This window comes from Dreissena polymorpha, chromosome 5, assembly GCF_020536995.1.
Source record: "Dreissena polymorpha isolate Duluth1 chromosome 5, UMN_Dpol_1.0, whole genome shotgun sequence".
In the NCBI taxonomy this organism is placed as follows: domain Eukaryota; kingdom Metazoa; phylum Mollusca; class Bivalvia; order Myida; family Dreissenidae; genus Dreissena; species Dreissena polymorpha.
The window spans coordinates 90,646,628-90,663,629 of record NC_068359.1 but is presented as its reverse complement, the minus strand read 5'-3'; the positions used below and the strand labels follow the sequence as shown (position 1 = coordinate 90,663,629).

The following is a 17,002-nucleotide window of genomic DNA, read 5'->3' as shown; positions in this document are numbered from 1 at the left end:
ACATGAATGATAATAGTTGACAATGCTTCTCTGATAAAAAATTTAATTATTTGTATTAGAACATACTAACATGGAATAGTTTATTCTAAATACTAAAACCATAGATTACAGCATGCAGTTGTTATGCTCCAAAACCCTATGTATGAATGACCTGACAAGTTATATTGCGATCTCGATATATTGCGATTGTGATCCATGGACATAACAGATCTGTAGTGTTTTGTTAATATAGACTTTATAAGCAAAAATATACATCTCTGAAACTTTTGCAACCATATATATACTGTATTTAAAGTTAGCACTGTATATAGGCCATCAATTTAATAAAATACTGACCCTGAGGTCGAAACTTCCCACACTAAGACGTCAAATAGATTATGTAGACTTTTTCAGCAAAATAATTATTATCTTCTTCTTTGAATCACAAGGCAGAAAGTTTTCATCTTTGGTATGTTACATTGAATTGTGGTTCCCTGCAATCTTTGCTCAGATAATGCCCCTGGGGCCAAAACTGGCCACACCCCAGGGACCATTTTTATTAAGCTTGATACAGATTACCATATGCAGCTTTGGGGGTACTCACCATTTATACTGTGGCAAGGTCTAGTTGGTCTTTTGAAAAAAAATTAGTGAAAAGGTATCAAGTTGAAACTTCGGAGAAAGGATGGTCTCATTTAGTGGGTGTGCGTGACACAAGCCCCTTATTTTTGTTAGTTTTTAACTAGGCTGTTTTCGGCGAAAGCCCGAGGTATTGTCATAGCCAGCTCGCCGTTCACCGTGCTAAAACCTTAACATTGGCTCTAAAATCTGAGTGCTTCCTCCTACAACATTGAAACTTCATATGCAGCTGCACATTGATGAGTTCTACACGCCACACCCATTTCTGGGTCACTAGGTCAAAAGTCAAGGTCACTGTGACCTCTAATATTCTTCTGACAAGCTTTCATTTATTCAAAACTGCACCCGCAGCCGAGCGTTGGCATCCGCTATGCGGTGCTTTTGTTGCACCTATATTTTGTCTGGATGATGTCTCAAGCAGTAAAATAGGTATAACTTGAAACTTGATAGGTAGATCTAATTGAGGGGATGTGCAGGGCAAAAGAACCATAGCTTTTGCTCCCCTTTGTTAGAGTTATTGCTTTTTGTCAAATTTTGTTCCCAAAGTTTATTTGAGCACAACTTAAAAAGTTTTATAGCTATCAACTTACATTTTCTTGGGTACATACATCTCATTTAGTTGGTGTGCAGTGCATGTGAACCATAACTCTTGCTCCTTTATTTTTTAGCTTTTTCCCAATATTGATTTTTATGCCACCGGATCGAATGATCGGGGGCATATTGTTTTTGGCCTGCCTGTCTGTCCTTCTGTCCCAAAACTTTAACCTTGGCGAAAGTTTTGCGATAACTTTTGCAATATTTAAGATAGCAACTTGATATTTGGAATGCATGTGTATCTCATGAAGCTGCACATTTTGAGTGGTGAAAGGTCAAGGTCATCCTTCAAGGTCGAAAGTAAAAAATACAATCCAAGGGAAGTAATCAGCTTTAAAGGGAGATAATTTTGAAATCTGCCAAATGATATATTGAAATTTTATTTCAAAGCGGCGCAATAGAGGGCATTGTGTTTCTGACAAACACATCTCTTGTTGTTCTTACAATTTTCCATAGCACATTTTGAAAACAAGAGGTAATTATTTGAAACTGAATATATGTAGGTATGAAGATCTTGTTCTCCAAGAGTCTTTGCCTTTTATGAAGGGAAGTGAAATACTATGTTTAGGTCGTAATGCAATTATGTAATATGCTATTGTATGCAATGTAATGAAATGTCCAGAAATTTGCCTGAAGAGTTTAGGCCTGTCTCACTGTGGACACTGTATGTTAAATTAATATTAATATAAAACAAACTTATAATTGAGTATTTACACAATACCAGGTATCATAGGTATATAGAACTCTGTGATTGGAAGTGCAGTGTACAAGAGCCATAACTCGTTTGTCATTATTTTAGATTTATTGCCCTTGTGAATTTTTATGCTAAACTTTTGTCCAGTGCATGTCTCGACTATTTTATGATTTATCAGGCCAACACTTCGCAGGTTTGAAGCTTTAATTGTTAGTAAATAAGTTTTCATAACATTTGCCCTATGCCATCTAACAAAGTGTCATACGGGTGATGTACCATATTTGGCAGGTTTAGGCATGTAATAATTATATACATATTTATCACATGCCATACCCTGTTTCCCATGGCATATAACCATTACATATTTTTTAGCTCACCTGATTGCTCAGGTGAGCTTTTGTGACCGGTCTTTGTCCGTCGTCCGTCCGTCTGTTAACATTTGTTCGTAAACACTCTAGAGGCAACATTTATTGTCCGATCTTCATGAAACTTGGTCAGAAGCTTCGTCCCAATGAAATCTCGGTCGAGTTTGAAACTGGGTCGTGCCAGGTCAAAAAACAAGGTCACTAGGTCAAAAAAAGGAAAAAACTTGTAAACACTGTTGAAGTCACATTTCATGCCCAATCTTCATGTAACTTTGACAAAATGTTTGTCTTAATGATATGTTGGTTGAGTTCAAAAGTGGTTCCAGTCCGTTGAAAAACATGGCCACCAGTGGGCGGGGCAGTTTTCCTTATTTGGCTTTAGAGAAACCTTGTAAACACTCTGGAAGTCACAATTTTTGCCCAATCATCATGAAAGTTGGTCAAAACATTGGTTTTATTGATTTCTCGGACGAGTTTGAAAATGATCTCGGCGGGACAGTCCCGCTTTTGGGCCCTTTGTCCCGGCGTCCCGATATGATACGAATTGTCCCGACATTCGTAAAAAACGATGTAAGGTCTATAGGTTTCCAATAAAATTCGCTATTCAAGCTCTGTTTCTCTAACACTTACCACCGCTAATACATTTATTGCCCCCAATTAACAATCCGATTCTACTTCTCATGTGTACCAGTGTTGTTTATGACACCTTATCAGCGATTTATCGGATAATTATTGATTTTATCAGGCATTCACATCGTACAGAAATAAACGCCGCCTGCATTTGTATTTTATGTTCCAATCAGGTACAACAATAATATTATCCTGTGTATTATACAACCCAAAGTTATAAAACCTGTCAAAACACCGATTTTGTACATCAAACAAATTGAATGCTGACCATTACACATTGATGTTTCTCACAAATAACCTTTCGTTTTCGACGGATTTTCAGAAATTAGTTTGTACATATTGCATCAATCTAAATTTAGAGTTAATTGAAGATTGGTTGAATAAAATAGTGCTCGATGCGCTCACATCATGCCACATGCTTTACATAGGTTCAAGGGGATATCCCTGCACCAATTGGATGTCAAATCGAGGCAAACGGGGACACCCCACATTTCAGTTCATGGAGTGTGTTTACTTCTGGAAAATGGAGAACGTATGTGTTCACGAAATTCTGAACACACATTTATCATCAATATTGGGCAGAAATTAAGAGTTTTTGTAAGTAATATACTGACTACTGACTAAAGAAAAGGTGAAATGATTGATCGTTTTAGGTGTCCCGCTTTTTGGTCAAATGTCCCGACAATTTTTAAGGAAAGATTTAGACCTGAAAAATTCTGGCATGTATGCCTGATTGCTCAGGTGAGGTTTTAGGATTGGTCTTTGTCCGCTGTCCGTCCGTCCGTCCACATTTGGTTTGTAAACACTGTAGCATTCACATTTCTCAAGCATTCTTTATCAAAGTTGCTGATAGATCTCAGTCAAGTTTGATGATGAGCAAAATCACATAATTAATGCCATAATTATTGTCCTTAGATTGTCAAAATTTTAATAATATTATACAAAATCCTAATAAGCAAAGTTTGATGTTTGGTAAGGGGGGATCAACTCAAAATATAGGTCACCATTTCAAATCTTACAAAAACAAAAACACTCCCTACACCAGAGTTTTGGTTCAATAATGATGAAACTTGACCAGGATGTTTGTCTGGTCAATATCTAGGTCAAGTTTGACATTAGGTAAAGATTGAATGAACCGACTCCTCTCAGGTGAGCGAACTAGGGCCATCTTGGCTCTCTTGTTTATATTACACATGTGTAATATACTTTTTAAGCGTTTTCATTGGCTAAGTTTTCGTTTATTGACCAATCGCATTTTGTTATTTTGCTGAAATGACGTTGCAACGTCAAATGACGTCACGAAATGTAAACAACATTCGGGATTTATCATTATGTTTGCGTAAATATTTATTTAATTTGCTCATTTAAAAGCATGTGATAAAAAAGATCTGACGCTCTTTGTCATATCATACTATATTTTATTAAACTCGTCCAGGAAATTTGTTAGTAAGCTTGCCAAAGGCTCTCTTTCTAACAAAATTCCTGAACTCGTTTAATAAAATATGGTATATGACAACTCATGTCAGATCCAATATATATGAGAATAAGCATTAAACACTATAAGCACAACAAATATATTTTTATGTTAATAAATATTTATTTGAACACAATTAGTATTGCATAATACAATTCATCATTGTAAATATAATTCAACACTTGAGCATACATTGCAGTTTGTTTTTAAAATAACCCCATGAAGTTCCTGAAAAAGTAAAAAAAAATTCTGTAAGTTTTAAACTAAACATAAAATACAAACCACATGAAGCATGTTTTGATTTGAATTTACTGTAAATAAAGTGTTTGCTTCATGTTCAACGTTTTACAATAAATACATATAAACATTTCATTTTGTATGTCTTTCTAGTAATTCAAACACATAAAAGTTAATTTATAAAAATAATAACACATTTCACAAAAATATATTTACACTTGGACTGTTTGTATCAACCCAGGGCTATGGCTGAGTTAATGATATTTGTTGGAGTGAAGTTGATGTGTGACCCAGCATAGGCTCCCATTGAGTTGCTGGAGACAGGAGAGAAATTGGTCTGCATGGAGGAGGGAAAGTTGTTGAGACCAGGGCCATGGTAGAGGCTGCCACCCCCTCCCATGTACATGGCCTGGCTGTGTAGGGGCAGCATGTAGGACTGGTCACTCTGACTCATGTAACCTGGGTATGTAGGACCGTACGAGGGGCTGAAGGTCTGCTGGTGGAAACCGGACAGCAGGTTGTTCCTGAAGATGTCAGCGTCTGAGACTGTCAGGTTCATCTTCTTGTTCTTCTTGCTCTTCATGGACATCTTGCGGTTCCTGGTCTGAATGCTTTCTTTCTTCATCTTGAGGGGTCTGTCAGTCTTGTGAAGCTTGAAGTAGAGACCACAAGCATTGCACACCGTCTGACCACTGGGGTTACGGCGCCACAATGTGGTGCTGGTGGCTGAACAGTTGCTACAAGTGATTCCAGACTGTTTGCCAGAGTTGGTCTTCTTCTTGGGCTTCACAAGTGGGCGATTGGTGCCATTCATCTTGGCATACAGTCCACAAGCATTACACAAGAAGTGTCCATTGCCGTCTCTTCTCCATAGTGGAGTGGACGTTGCAGCACAGTTGACACATTCCCGGCCATCCTGATTGGACTTCGCTTTGCTGTCCTTCGGTGACAGACTTTTCTTTGCATCACTGGGCTTATCTTCAACTAAGCACTGCAGTTCATTGCCAAACTGTGCCGGAAACTTTGGCATGATGGGTGACTCGTGACTGGGCAGGAATGGAGAGAGACTGAGGTTGTCCTTGGCTCTGTTGGGTGACGCGTGACTGGGCAGGAATGCAGAAAGACTGAGCTCGTCCTTGGCTCTGCTGTAGTCTTGGGAGGTGTGATAGTGGAACTCGGTGCTCCCTTGTGATTGGTTGGAGGCTGGAGAGTGGTTGAGCTCGCTCAACTGGTGTTGCCGGCTCTCATAGCTCACACTGTCTCCCTTAACTCTTCTCATGTAATTTATCTTGTTATCAAAGCTGGAACTAATGGACTCCAAGTTATCAGTTGCAGATTGCTCAGCAAATTTAATGGATTCAGATGCAGTCACCAGTGTGTAATCGTCGGCTATACTGAATTTTGGATCCGGAGAGATGGATGAGTTTCTTGATCCATTGCTCACTCTGGTGGTTATAGCCTCACACTTGATCCTGCCTGCATCATAGTCAAGACTTGTTCTGTTGCTATGGTGGCTGCCATGGTTACTGAGCTCATCATCGTCAGGGGGTGTGGGTGGAAAGAACAGACCACTGGACTGGTTGTACCCAAACTGGCTGTACATCTTGTTGCCCGAGTGAAAAGACTGGTTGTAAAAATTCCAACCTAAAATAGACACATTAAAATGTAAGTTTGTGTACAGCATTTAAAAGAACTTGGAATATAGCCAGTACTATGTTGTCACAACTTTAATATGGTTTTCTGAGCCTGATACAGTAAAAATGGTTTCTTATTCATGTTTTATTTTAATGGAAACCTGTTTTGAATTTTTTTAGCATTCTGCTTATTTTGATAGTCATTGTCATAACTTAACATACAAGAAGACGTGTTTACTTACTGTATCAATTAAACTTTCAGATACCTTGAATTTACAGTGGAGAACTTTGATAATTTTAAGCATGACAATCATTAAACAATTTCAGATCCATTTGCAATGAATGGTTGTTTGAAATAATTTATTAGTATATGCAGAATGTGCAATATTTTGTTTTGATAAGTTAAAGTTTTGTACATGGAATTACATTTTTATGAAATAATCAGAACTTATTTATTTTAAATGTTTATGATAATGAATATAAATAACTGCATAAAAACTCATAAGTATATTGAAAACTTTTTTACTGACAAACTAATGTTGTAACCAAGTGCACGTACCTTCAGCATAGGAGTTGACTGCAGACTGGTAGGCTTGTGTGTAGCCTGCTGTACTGGTCTGGCTGGTGTTAGAGGCACCATCACCATAGTAACCATACTTGCTTCTGTCAGTGTCACCAAATACACGGGGTAATCCTCCCTCTGGGTAACTGCTTCCTTGTAATAATTCCATGGCAGACACAGGCTATTCCAAAAACAGCTATTTAGTTTTTTACACTGTGTCTTCAGCAATATTCCTTCAGAAATATATTCTCCTTCCTTGTGTTGTTTTAAAATTTATTTTGTTATAATTCCAGATTAAACTCCTATGTCTTAGTTTTTTTGTTAGTGTATTTTGAATGAACTCAGATCAGACTTTGATGCCACACCAGATAAGGATGGGTTTTTATATCTAACCATACCTCTACACTCTGAATTCACATCCTTGATGATTGTTTTGCATATTATTGGTCATCAAATAAAATAATTACCAACATCCCTAAGTATGTAATTCTTTCAGTGCGTTTAATTGCATTTTAGGGCCCTTCACTATCTATGGCATCAGCCTGTGGGTACAAGTCACACCTTCACTATGGGGGTCATCCAATGATATAATTACTGCCCTTATCAGGTCAAGATCATGTACAGGCTTCCTATGTGTAGAAAGTGTGGCCCCTAATTGGACACAGATCATTGCTAATTAATAAATAATTAACACATCCCTTTTCCAGCTGATGGGTATTTGATAAGAGAAGTGTCTTTTTTACACAAATGATGATTGTTGTTATATAGAGGATGTTATTTGATGTGACACCAGTCATGTATTATAATCACATTTTATGATTACAATATAATGCAGGTCTTAAATACCTTTTATATGGTGATAATAAATGTTAATTAGGTAATAACATGATTATTTGATTAAAAGAAAGGCCTTACACTGAAGATCATGTCTTATCAAATAGTAACAAACTAGTAGGGGAACTTGGGAAAAGACATAAACTTTGCATAAAATGTGTAATTTTAATTAAATTATATGTAGTTTTACCTGTTGTATTTATTTATTTTGACAAATTAGAAGTAAAATAGACAATTGCATTATTTAAATTGATTTTGCTACAAAAGTGGCTGTTAAATTGGATTTTGTTTATGTTCATAAAATTAAACCATGTCCATGTATGTATGCATACAGATTATAATTAGTGTTAAAATTATTAAAACATAGTATCACATTTTATGAAAAAGTCATGCACAAGTGCTCATTATTAAACAGATGAAGACTGGTGCATTATTAATGCACAATCTTTATCTGTGCTATTTCTTTTCAACCATGTTGTATTTAAAGCAAATAATAATACATTCATAATTATGTCAAAACTTAATGTTGCAGGTATACACTTGTGCATACATATCAGGGTTCCCTCTGGGCTTCAAAAAATCGTTGCCACTTACTTTCTCCAAATTCAAAAAGTTGTCACCACACTGGGGTTACATTGGGCAATGAAGATCATCTTATTATAATACAAACAAAAACTTTGCATTGTACAGTATGTTAATAAATTGATATAATAACAGTATTATTAATAATAACAACAGATTTAGCAAGTTCAATAAATCAAGGCACATTCAATAAGTTGTAAGTCTTGTTGATTGACACCTTCTTCGCAGCCTGTATATGTTGGCACAGTTTGGATGCTTCAGCAGCTTTCTGGTAATCTGAAAATACAACAAATCGAAATATAATATTAATGTAATACTAATAGTTATCAATGAATTTGTAGCATATGATAATATAAATGTGTTATAGCATATGACCTACTATATAGAGCCAATAACACAACACAATCAAATAAAATAAGCATTTATCAAATGTCAAATTGATTTTCATGTGCTTAACAATGTTCTCCTTTTTAAAACAGTACATTTTGTAATGAATGAATGAATTAGTGTTGATGATATGCAGAGTACACACAGCTTTGATTGTGTGTTGGAAATTATATTGAAGGAAAAGAAACTCTCTTACTCGACTGTTTTTCGCGCTCTTATTAAAACACGACTTTTACATGGCATTTATGTATAGTGATTGGTGCAGATGCGTACAATGGGACTTAAAAAATACTAACACGTGGATGTAGAAAATTTATGTTATTCAGTTCGAGAAATGGAAATATACTTGTACTGAAATTAAATTGTTACCGGATAAAATGTGGGGGGGGGGGGTTAGTCTCTCCTTACTTCATTTTTTTTTGGACATGTTTGCACTATATTCATTGCTTTTTTAATATATAAGTAGTCACTGATATTAGATGTTTGTTTTCAATATTAACTGTTTGATAAGAACATGACTGTATCGAATAATGTGAATAAAATAAGTCTGATTCATGATTTTGCACAGACTCTTGTTCATCTTCAATTTCCATCGACTTGTCATTTGAAGAAAGTTGTTAAGTTTTCATATTTTTAGTATATTCGTTAATAAATTTTACTGGGTACAGGTACCATGTAACTACCACTTTACTTTAAATAAGGTAAGTAGATTGATCATCATCGTCACGTGGTAAACCCATGAATGCAAATTGTGCATGCGTATTGAATTGTATATATTTTAAATATAAAATGATCAATCTACTTGCGTTATTTATAGTGTGTATATCGTTATGTCACCTGTTTTCGCGATGTACTTTCGATTTCACATCACAAAATTTATTACTGAATATACTGAAAATATGAACTTTTTTCAAGAAATGTAATATACCAGTCGTGATATTGTAATCAATATAAACTAATAATTGTAAAAAAACAACATATGTATTTTTTAACTATTCTTTTTTCGTCAATCGTGGTTGACGGTATGTTTGAACAAATATTTTGAGCTGAATGTAAGAAGGTGTGGATATTAAAGATAGTAACTATATGAAATCAGTGGTTGTGTGCCTACATGTGAGTGTTTTGTGTGCAGGCATCAACACGGGTATAGCGCCGATGTACCTGTCGGAGATCTCCACGGTGGGTCTGCGGGGCCTATGTGGCACTTTCAACCAGCTTTGTATCACCCTCGGGGTTCTCACCTCCACCGTGGTGGGACTCAACACCGTACTGGGCAGGAGTGATACCTGGCAATACGCATTTGGTGAGAACACTTTCAGTATTAATCGAGTAATACACACACAAGGAAAATAAGTTAAAAAAAATAGTCCTGCACATGCATGTAAGATCTTGAAGATCATGTCAGTTTTTTTAGCTCACCTGAGCGATAGCTCGGGGTGAGCTATTGTGATCACTCAGCGTCCGGCGTCCGTCCGTCCGTCTGTCTGTAAACAATTTGTAAACATCTTCTTCTACTAAACCATTGAGCCAATTTCAACTAAATTTCATGTGGAGCATCCCTAGGTCATTAGTGCTGCAACAATACGCCAAAAACCGTATTGCAATATATTGTCAGTTCAAAAACCTGTATTGCAATATATCGCAATATATTGCTAACTTGTACCAAAATTATAACTTGCCAATTACCCGATAATCCCATAAATTCCAATTTTAAAGCAAATTCTGGTATATATTTACTATAAATGTGCTCAAGAATAATAAGAAACACAAACATTCGCAAATTTTCTTAAGTATCAAATACATTTTTGCAATTGTTACTATTTAACGATGTGATGAAATAACGTCCAACCGGGGCGTTTTTCCCACTGAACACGCGTAATTCAGCTGACGTGATGTTCCCGTTTTTATACAACACAAGATACACCCATACTTTCCATGCGACGTTCTACATGTCTGTATAATTTTCGCGCGCTTTTTATTGAGACAAAGGATAAAGCACTTTTTATTTGACGCTAAATTTTTTTATTGTCACGTTAGCATTCAAATTTGGAAGCGTGTTTCCGAAATTCGGATTACAAATAATGCTCAAATCAGAATCGAACGAAACATTTACAGCTGTCGCAATTAATTCAACGATAATCTGTTCAAAAGCATCGAATGAATGCTCCCATGTAACAATGCTACTCCGTATAAAACACTTTTAGAATGCTATTTTTTCATCAAAAATAATTTACACTGCTTTGTTTTGTTTACCTTTTTATCATTATTTCGGATGGCTTTTCTGGACAAAATGTGAATGAATTTTTGTAAAATTTTCGTACCGGTATGATGAAAATCATATCGCAATACAATATGCGGATTGCGTATTGCGATATATACCGATATACCGGTATATTGTTGCAGCCCTATAGGTCATGGAACAAAAGAATTGTTAAAAAAAATTTGATCACATAACCAAGATGGCCGCCATGACCATATATGGTAAAAACCTTAAAAAATCTTCTTGTCAGAAACCACTCATCAGATTTTCAAAAAATTTCACAGGGATGACCTTTGAAGGCTCCCCTGAAAAAGTTGTTCAAAGAAATTTGATTCGATAAAAAACATGGCCGCAGGAGCTCGTTGAACTTTGCATGTTTATTCGTTTTTGCCTATTTTGTGAAAACTTTCAAAAATCTTCCACATTTTTTGTCAGATCCTTTCCAAATTTGCACAGTGTCTTTATATCAATGAGGACACGAACCCTACAAAAAATGAGCATTATTGGTCCATGACGTACAGAATTACCTCCCCTTGAATTGAGAAAATGGTGTTTATGCAATAAAGTCCAAATTTTTCATCCAATTCTTTCCAAACTTGTAAGGATTTAGCATGGTTCAAACAAGGGAAACAACTACGGTTTATGCATGTTCTTTTTATTACAGATTTGCCTCCCTTTAATTCATTCAAAATCTCATTTTACAGCAGAGATTCCAAATCTGACCTGTAAATGAGCCCCATATTTACTGCCAGTGCTAGGTTACCTTTTCCCATTTGATCATTCTTAAGTATTGGTCTTGTAATGCTGCTACTGCTTCTGCTACTGCTACTGCTACTACTACTACTACTACTACTACTACTACTACTACTACTACTACTACTACTACTACTTCTGCTACTACTACCACTACTACCACTACTACTACTACTACTACTACTACTACTACTACTACTACTACTACTAGTACTACTACTACTAGTACTACTACTACTACCACCACCACCACCACCACCACCACCACCACCACCACCACCACCACCACCACCACCACCACCACCATTACTACTTCTACTACTACTGCCACTACTACTACTACTTTTACCACTACTACTACTACTACTACTTTTACCACTACTACTACTACTACTACTACTACTACTACTACTACTACTACTACCACTACTACTACTACTACTACTACTACTACTACTACTACTTCTACTACTACTACTACTACTACTTCTACTACTACTACTACTACTACTACTACTACTACTACTACTACTACTACAACTACTATTACTACTACTACTACTACTACTACTACTACTACTACTACTCCACCACCACCACCACCACCACCACCACCACCACCACCACCACCACCACCATTCACAGTGACAAAAAACGTATTCACACAATGGCTGCTACTACAACTTATAGCCCATATAGGGGGGCATGCATGTTTTACAAACAGCCCTTGTTTCTATGGGATTTTAACCACAACTGTTCATGTTTATCTCCGACACATATTTTTAGGTCACCTGTCATGAAGTGACACGGTGAGCTTATGTGATTGTGTGATGTCCGTTGTGCGTGCCTGCGTGTGTCCGTGCGTCCGTCCGTCAACAATTTGTTTGTGTAGACAGTAGAGGTCACAGTTTGCATCCAATCTTGATGAAATTTGGTCAAAATGTTTATCTTGATGAAATCCGGTTTGGGATTGTATTTGGGTCATCTGGGGTCAAAAACAAGGTCACTAGGTCAAATAATAGAACAACCTTCTGTAGACAATAGAGGTCACAGTTTTCATCCAATCTTTATGAAATTTGGTCAGAATGTTTATCTTGATGAAATCTGGGTTGGGATTTTATTTGGGTCATCTGGGGTCAAAAACTAGGTCACTAGGTCAAATAATAGAAAAACCTTGTGTAGACATTAGAGATCACAGTTTTCATCCAACCTTTATGAAATTTGGTCAGAATTCTTGATGAAATCTGGGTGGGATTGTATTTGGGTCATCTGGGGTAAAAATCTAGGTCAAATAAATAGAAAAACCTTGTGTTGACAATAGAGGTCACAGTTTTCATCCAATATTTATGAACTGTGGTCAGAATGTTTATCTTGATGAAATCTGGATTGGGATTGTATTTGGGTCATCTAGAGTCAGGAACTAGGTCACTAGGTAAAATCATAGAAAAACATTGTGTAGACAATAGAGGTCATAGTTTTCATCTGATCTTAATGAGTCAGGTGAGCGATTCAGGGCCATCATGGCCCTCTTGTATTATTTACCATTAGAGATTTATTATGCTCCCCCAAAATTTATTTTGGAGGGAGCATATAGTTGCCGCTTCGTCTGTCCGTCCATCCGTGCGTCCATCCATCTGTCCGTGCACAATTTTTTGTCCGGGCTATTTCTCAGCAACTAATGATTGGAATTCAATGAAACTTTATGGGAAGCTTCACTCCTAAGAGGAGATGTGCATATTATCAGCGGGTTCTGGTTGGATGATTTTTCACAGAGTTATGGCCCTTTGAAATTTTCCATTAACTGTACATGTAGTGCAATTTTTGTCCGGGCAATTTCTCAGCAACTAATGACCGGAATTCAATGAAACTTTATGGAAAGCTTCACTACCAAGAGGAGATGTGCATATTATCAACGGATTCTGGTCGAATGATTTTTCACAGAGTTATGGCTCTTTGAAATTTTCCATTAATTGTACATATAGTGCAATTCTTGTCCGGGCTATTTCTCAGCAACTAATGACCGGAATTCAATGAAACTTTATGGGAAGCTTTACTACCAAGAGGAGATGTGCATATTATCAGCGGGTTCTGGTGGGATGATTTTTCACAGAGTTATGGCCCTTTGAAATTTTCTATAAAAAATTATTGTCCACCCAACTACTGTGCCCTCAAGAAATTTCCTTTTATCTGAATATATAGTGCAATATTGTGACAAAAAAAAACTTTGGGGAGCATCACCCGTCTCCGACGGTTCTTGTTACAAAAGCTGCAATCTTTCATGTATTTTTATGCTCCCCCTATGCTCCCCCAAAATTTATTTTTGGGGGAGCATATAGTCGCCGCTTCGTCTGTCCGTCCGTGTGTCCGTCCCTGCACAATTTTTGTCCGGGCTATTTCTCAGCAACTAATGACCGGAATTCAATGATACTTTATGGGAAGCTTCACTACCAACAGGAGATGTGCATATTATCAGCGGGTTCTGGTCGGATGATTTTTCACAGAGTTATGGCCCTTTGAAATTTTCCATTAACTATACATTTAGTGCAATTCTTGTCCGGGCTATTTCTCAGCAACTTATGACCGGAATTCAATGAAACTTTATGGGAAGCTTCACTACCAAGATGAGATGCGCATATTATCAGCGGGTTCTGGTCGGATGATTTTTCACAGAGTTATGGCCCTTTGAAATTTTATATAAAAAAATTCTTGTCCCCCCAACTACTGTGCCCTCAAGACGTTTCCTTTTATCTGAATATATAGTGCAATATTGTGACAAAGAAAACCTTTGGGGAGCATCACCCGTCTCCGACGGTTTGTTGTTATGATTGTTAGAAACACTACAATGTCAGTTTATTCACCTTATTATTAATAATATTCATTGATAAATTATATTTCATTAATTAATATATCATGGACTTGGCTATGCCGTAACATGTGTTGTGGGGGGCATCAGTGTTTCTGAATTTTTTTTTTTACCCTCAATGCTTACAATAATACATTCTAGAATATATTGTAAATATTATTCAGAGCAAACAATAGACAAAACCTTTTTCTGTGTTCATACATTTGTCCTGGGTTGGGGTAATTCTTCTCTGTTACACATAAGTTGGGGCTCAATTAATAGTTAAGATTTGTGTGTGATACTGTTCAAGGTATTTTTGTGTATTGTGTACAGGTGTCCCGCTGGTGTTGGTCTGATACTGGTCAATCCCTGTGTATTGTGCACAGATGTTCCTGTGGTTTTGGTCTGATACTGTTCAAGCCCCTGTGTATTGACCTTTCGACAGCCGATTGATTGACAGGCTTATTAACCAATCAGATTACAGCATAGATTAGGCCCGTTTCTATCCGCCATTTTGTCCGTCAAACTCGCCGTTGTCCGACACATAAGCTTATACGTAATTCTTGTTTTAAACAAAGAAAATGGTTAAAAGGTGCTGTTATGGCACTTGTAATTCAGACACAAGGTATCCAGAACGGTTAAAAGATGGAACTACGTTTTTCCGTTCCCTAAACCGGGTACTAATCTTGAAAAATGCAAACATTGGATTCGTCTTTGTGGTCGTCCACTCGAACAGCTTAATCTCAACATATTAAGCGATCGCCCGAAATCAAAACACCTCTACGTTTGTTCTAAGGTCGTTATAATAAGATACTACGCGAAAATAGAAAATGTAAGTTTTGCAACGGACACGCTATAGAAAACGAGTATCACTTTTTACTTGTTTGTCCTCTATATAGAGAAATTAGAAAGGAACATTTAAAACCATCTTTTAAAGGTGGCCAACGTTAAATAAATTTGACATTCTAATGCAGTCGGCTAATAAAAAAGACATTCTAAACTTTGCTAAATATATTATTAATGCTAATGAAATGCGTAATAATAAAGACAATCAGTTATAATTTTTAATAATATCACATAGAATAAAGCATTTTTATTTCTTTCGGTTTAAGTCTTCCGAATTTAATGTAGCTAGTTTTATCTTCTTAAAAGTTAAGAAACTATTTTAAAATGCGCATGTAATTATCAATAGGTGCCAATAAGTGTCATTTTACACAAAATGTGGGCTTTCTACTAATCCGTTATCAAAACAGATGCCGCAAACTGTGAATGACCCTTGACACTTTGATACCCAGTCTGATTAGCGAGGTTTTTTTGAACATGAAAATTCTTTCAACTTTTTATATTTTAAACATTCAAAAAATAGTTTAAGAGGAAATTAATAATATATTGTGTATGTTACTTTTTTGACGACATTGACTATGTTATACGATTATAACAATGCTCATGGGTCATTTTGACCAAAAGCATTGTAGATATGTGTTATATCGGATTTCAATAAAACGTTCTTTGTCTTCTTATATAATTAATTGACTTACTTGTGCCACATTTGCGATGTTGCCATCGGTTGCAAAATTAACGGCTTTTAATTAAAAAACTGAAGCATCTATTACGCAAGGAAAATTATTGTGACAAACGACAATTCATACTGTATGTGATAATTGGCGATAATTGGCCGACTTTGATTATAAAATTAACGACTTTTAAGTAGACTTATACAAAAGTTACGACTATTTAATAGATATGATAATTATATTCAGCATAATGATTCAATGATAATAAAAAATATTGTATGGCCTTTCTGGTATACCATGAGGCCTTTTTGGTTCACTTATGCGATCTTTTTGGGAAGCCTTTTTGGTAAACGGCCTTTCTGGTACTATATCTTTGAGGGGAGCTATACACCCATTTGATACATTACATTTAACACAATTTAAATAAAACATGATAGCAGTAGAAAAATTTCATTTAATTTGGACCGAACTCATCGGGAATATCTTCCAACGTACCGATTATTGATTCGCGTAGCCAGTTTTATGACGGACTTCGGCGGAGTGACCTCCCTTGAAATCGGGGGGCTTGGCTTCATCCTCGCTGTGGAAAGGTCAATTTTGTACAGATGTTCCTCAGGTCCTGGTCTAATTCTGTTCAAGCCCCTGTGTATTGTGTACAGATGATTCTCTGTGTTGCGTACTGTTGTCCCTGTGGTTTTGGTCTGATACTGTTCAAGCCCCTGTGTATTGTGTACAGATGTCCCTGTGGTTTTGGTCTGATACTGGTCAAGCCCCTGTGTATTGTGTACAGTTGTCCCTGTGGTTTTTAGCTCGACTATTATATATGAAATATATATATAGTGGAGCTATTCTACTCACCCCGGCGTTGGCGTTAGCGTTCGCGTTAGCGTAAGCGTGCAAATGTTAAAGTTTGCGTACTACCCCGAATATTTCCTATGTCCTGTGACATATTGCTTTTATATTTTGCATACTTCTTTACCACATGACCCCAATCTATAAACAAGAGCAGACAACTGTATCAA

The 17,002-nt window shown here is 36.5% G+C and overlaps 2 protein-coding genes and 2 long non-coding RNA genes across 5 annotated transcripts in view; 2 read left to right on the top strand and 2 right to left on the bottom strand.

The window, feature by feature from the left end:
• LOC127881735 (uncharacterized) overlaps positions 1-17,002 on the bottom strand; it is a 132,843-nt gene that overhangs the window by 66,774 nt on the left and 49,067 nt on the right. The gene's annotated exons all lie outside the window — the stretch shown is intronic.
• Positions 1-17,002, top strand: part of LOC127881740 (uncharacterized) — a 128,555-nt gene that overhangs the window by 63,181 nt on the left and 48,372 nt on the right. The gene's annotated exons all lie outside the window — the stretch shown is intronic.
• LOC127881741 (uncharacterized) overlaps positions 1-17,002 on the bottom strand; it is a 127,106-nt gene that overhangs the window by 68,515 nt on the left and 41,589 nt on the right. The window lies entirely within an intron of this gene.
• LOC127881729 (solute carrier family 2, facilitated glucose transporter member 3-like) overlaps positions 1-17,002 on the top strand; it is a 75,465-nt gene that overhangs the window by 29,483 nt on the left and 28,980 nt on the right. For both annotated transcript variants that reach the window (XR_008050227.1, XM_052429812.1), the window contains exon 5: positions 9,744-9,914. Coding sequence is in view for 1 of the 2 variants with exons in the window: in XM_052429812.1 (XP_052285772.1) it covers positions 9,744-9,914 (171 nt within the window). In the remaining variant the exon portion in view is untranslated. The remainder of the gene's footprint in view (positions 1-9,743; positions 9,915-17,002) is intronic.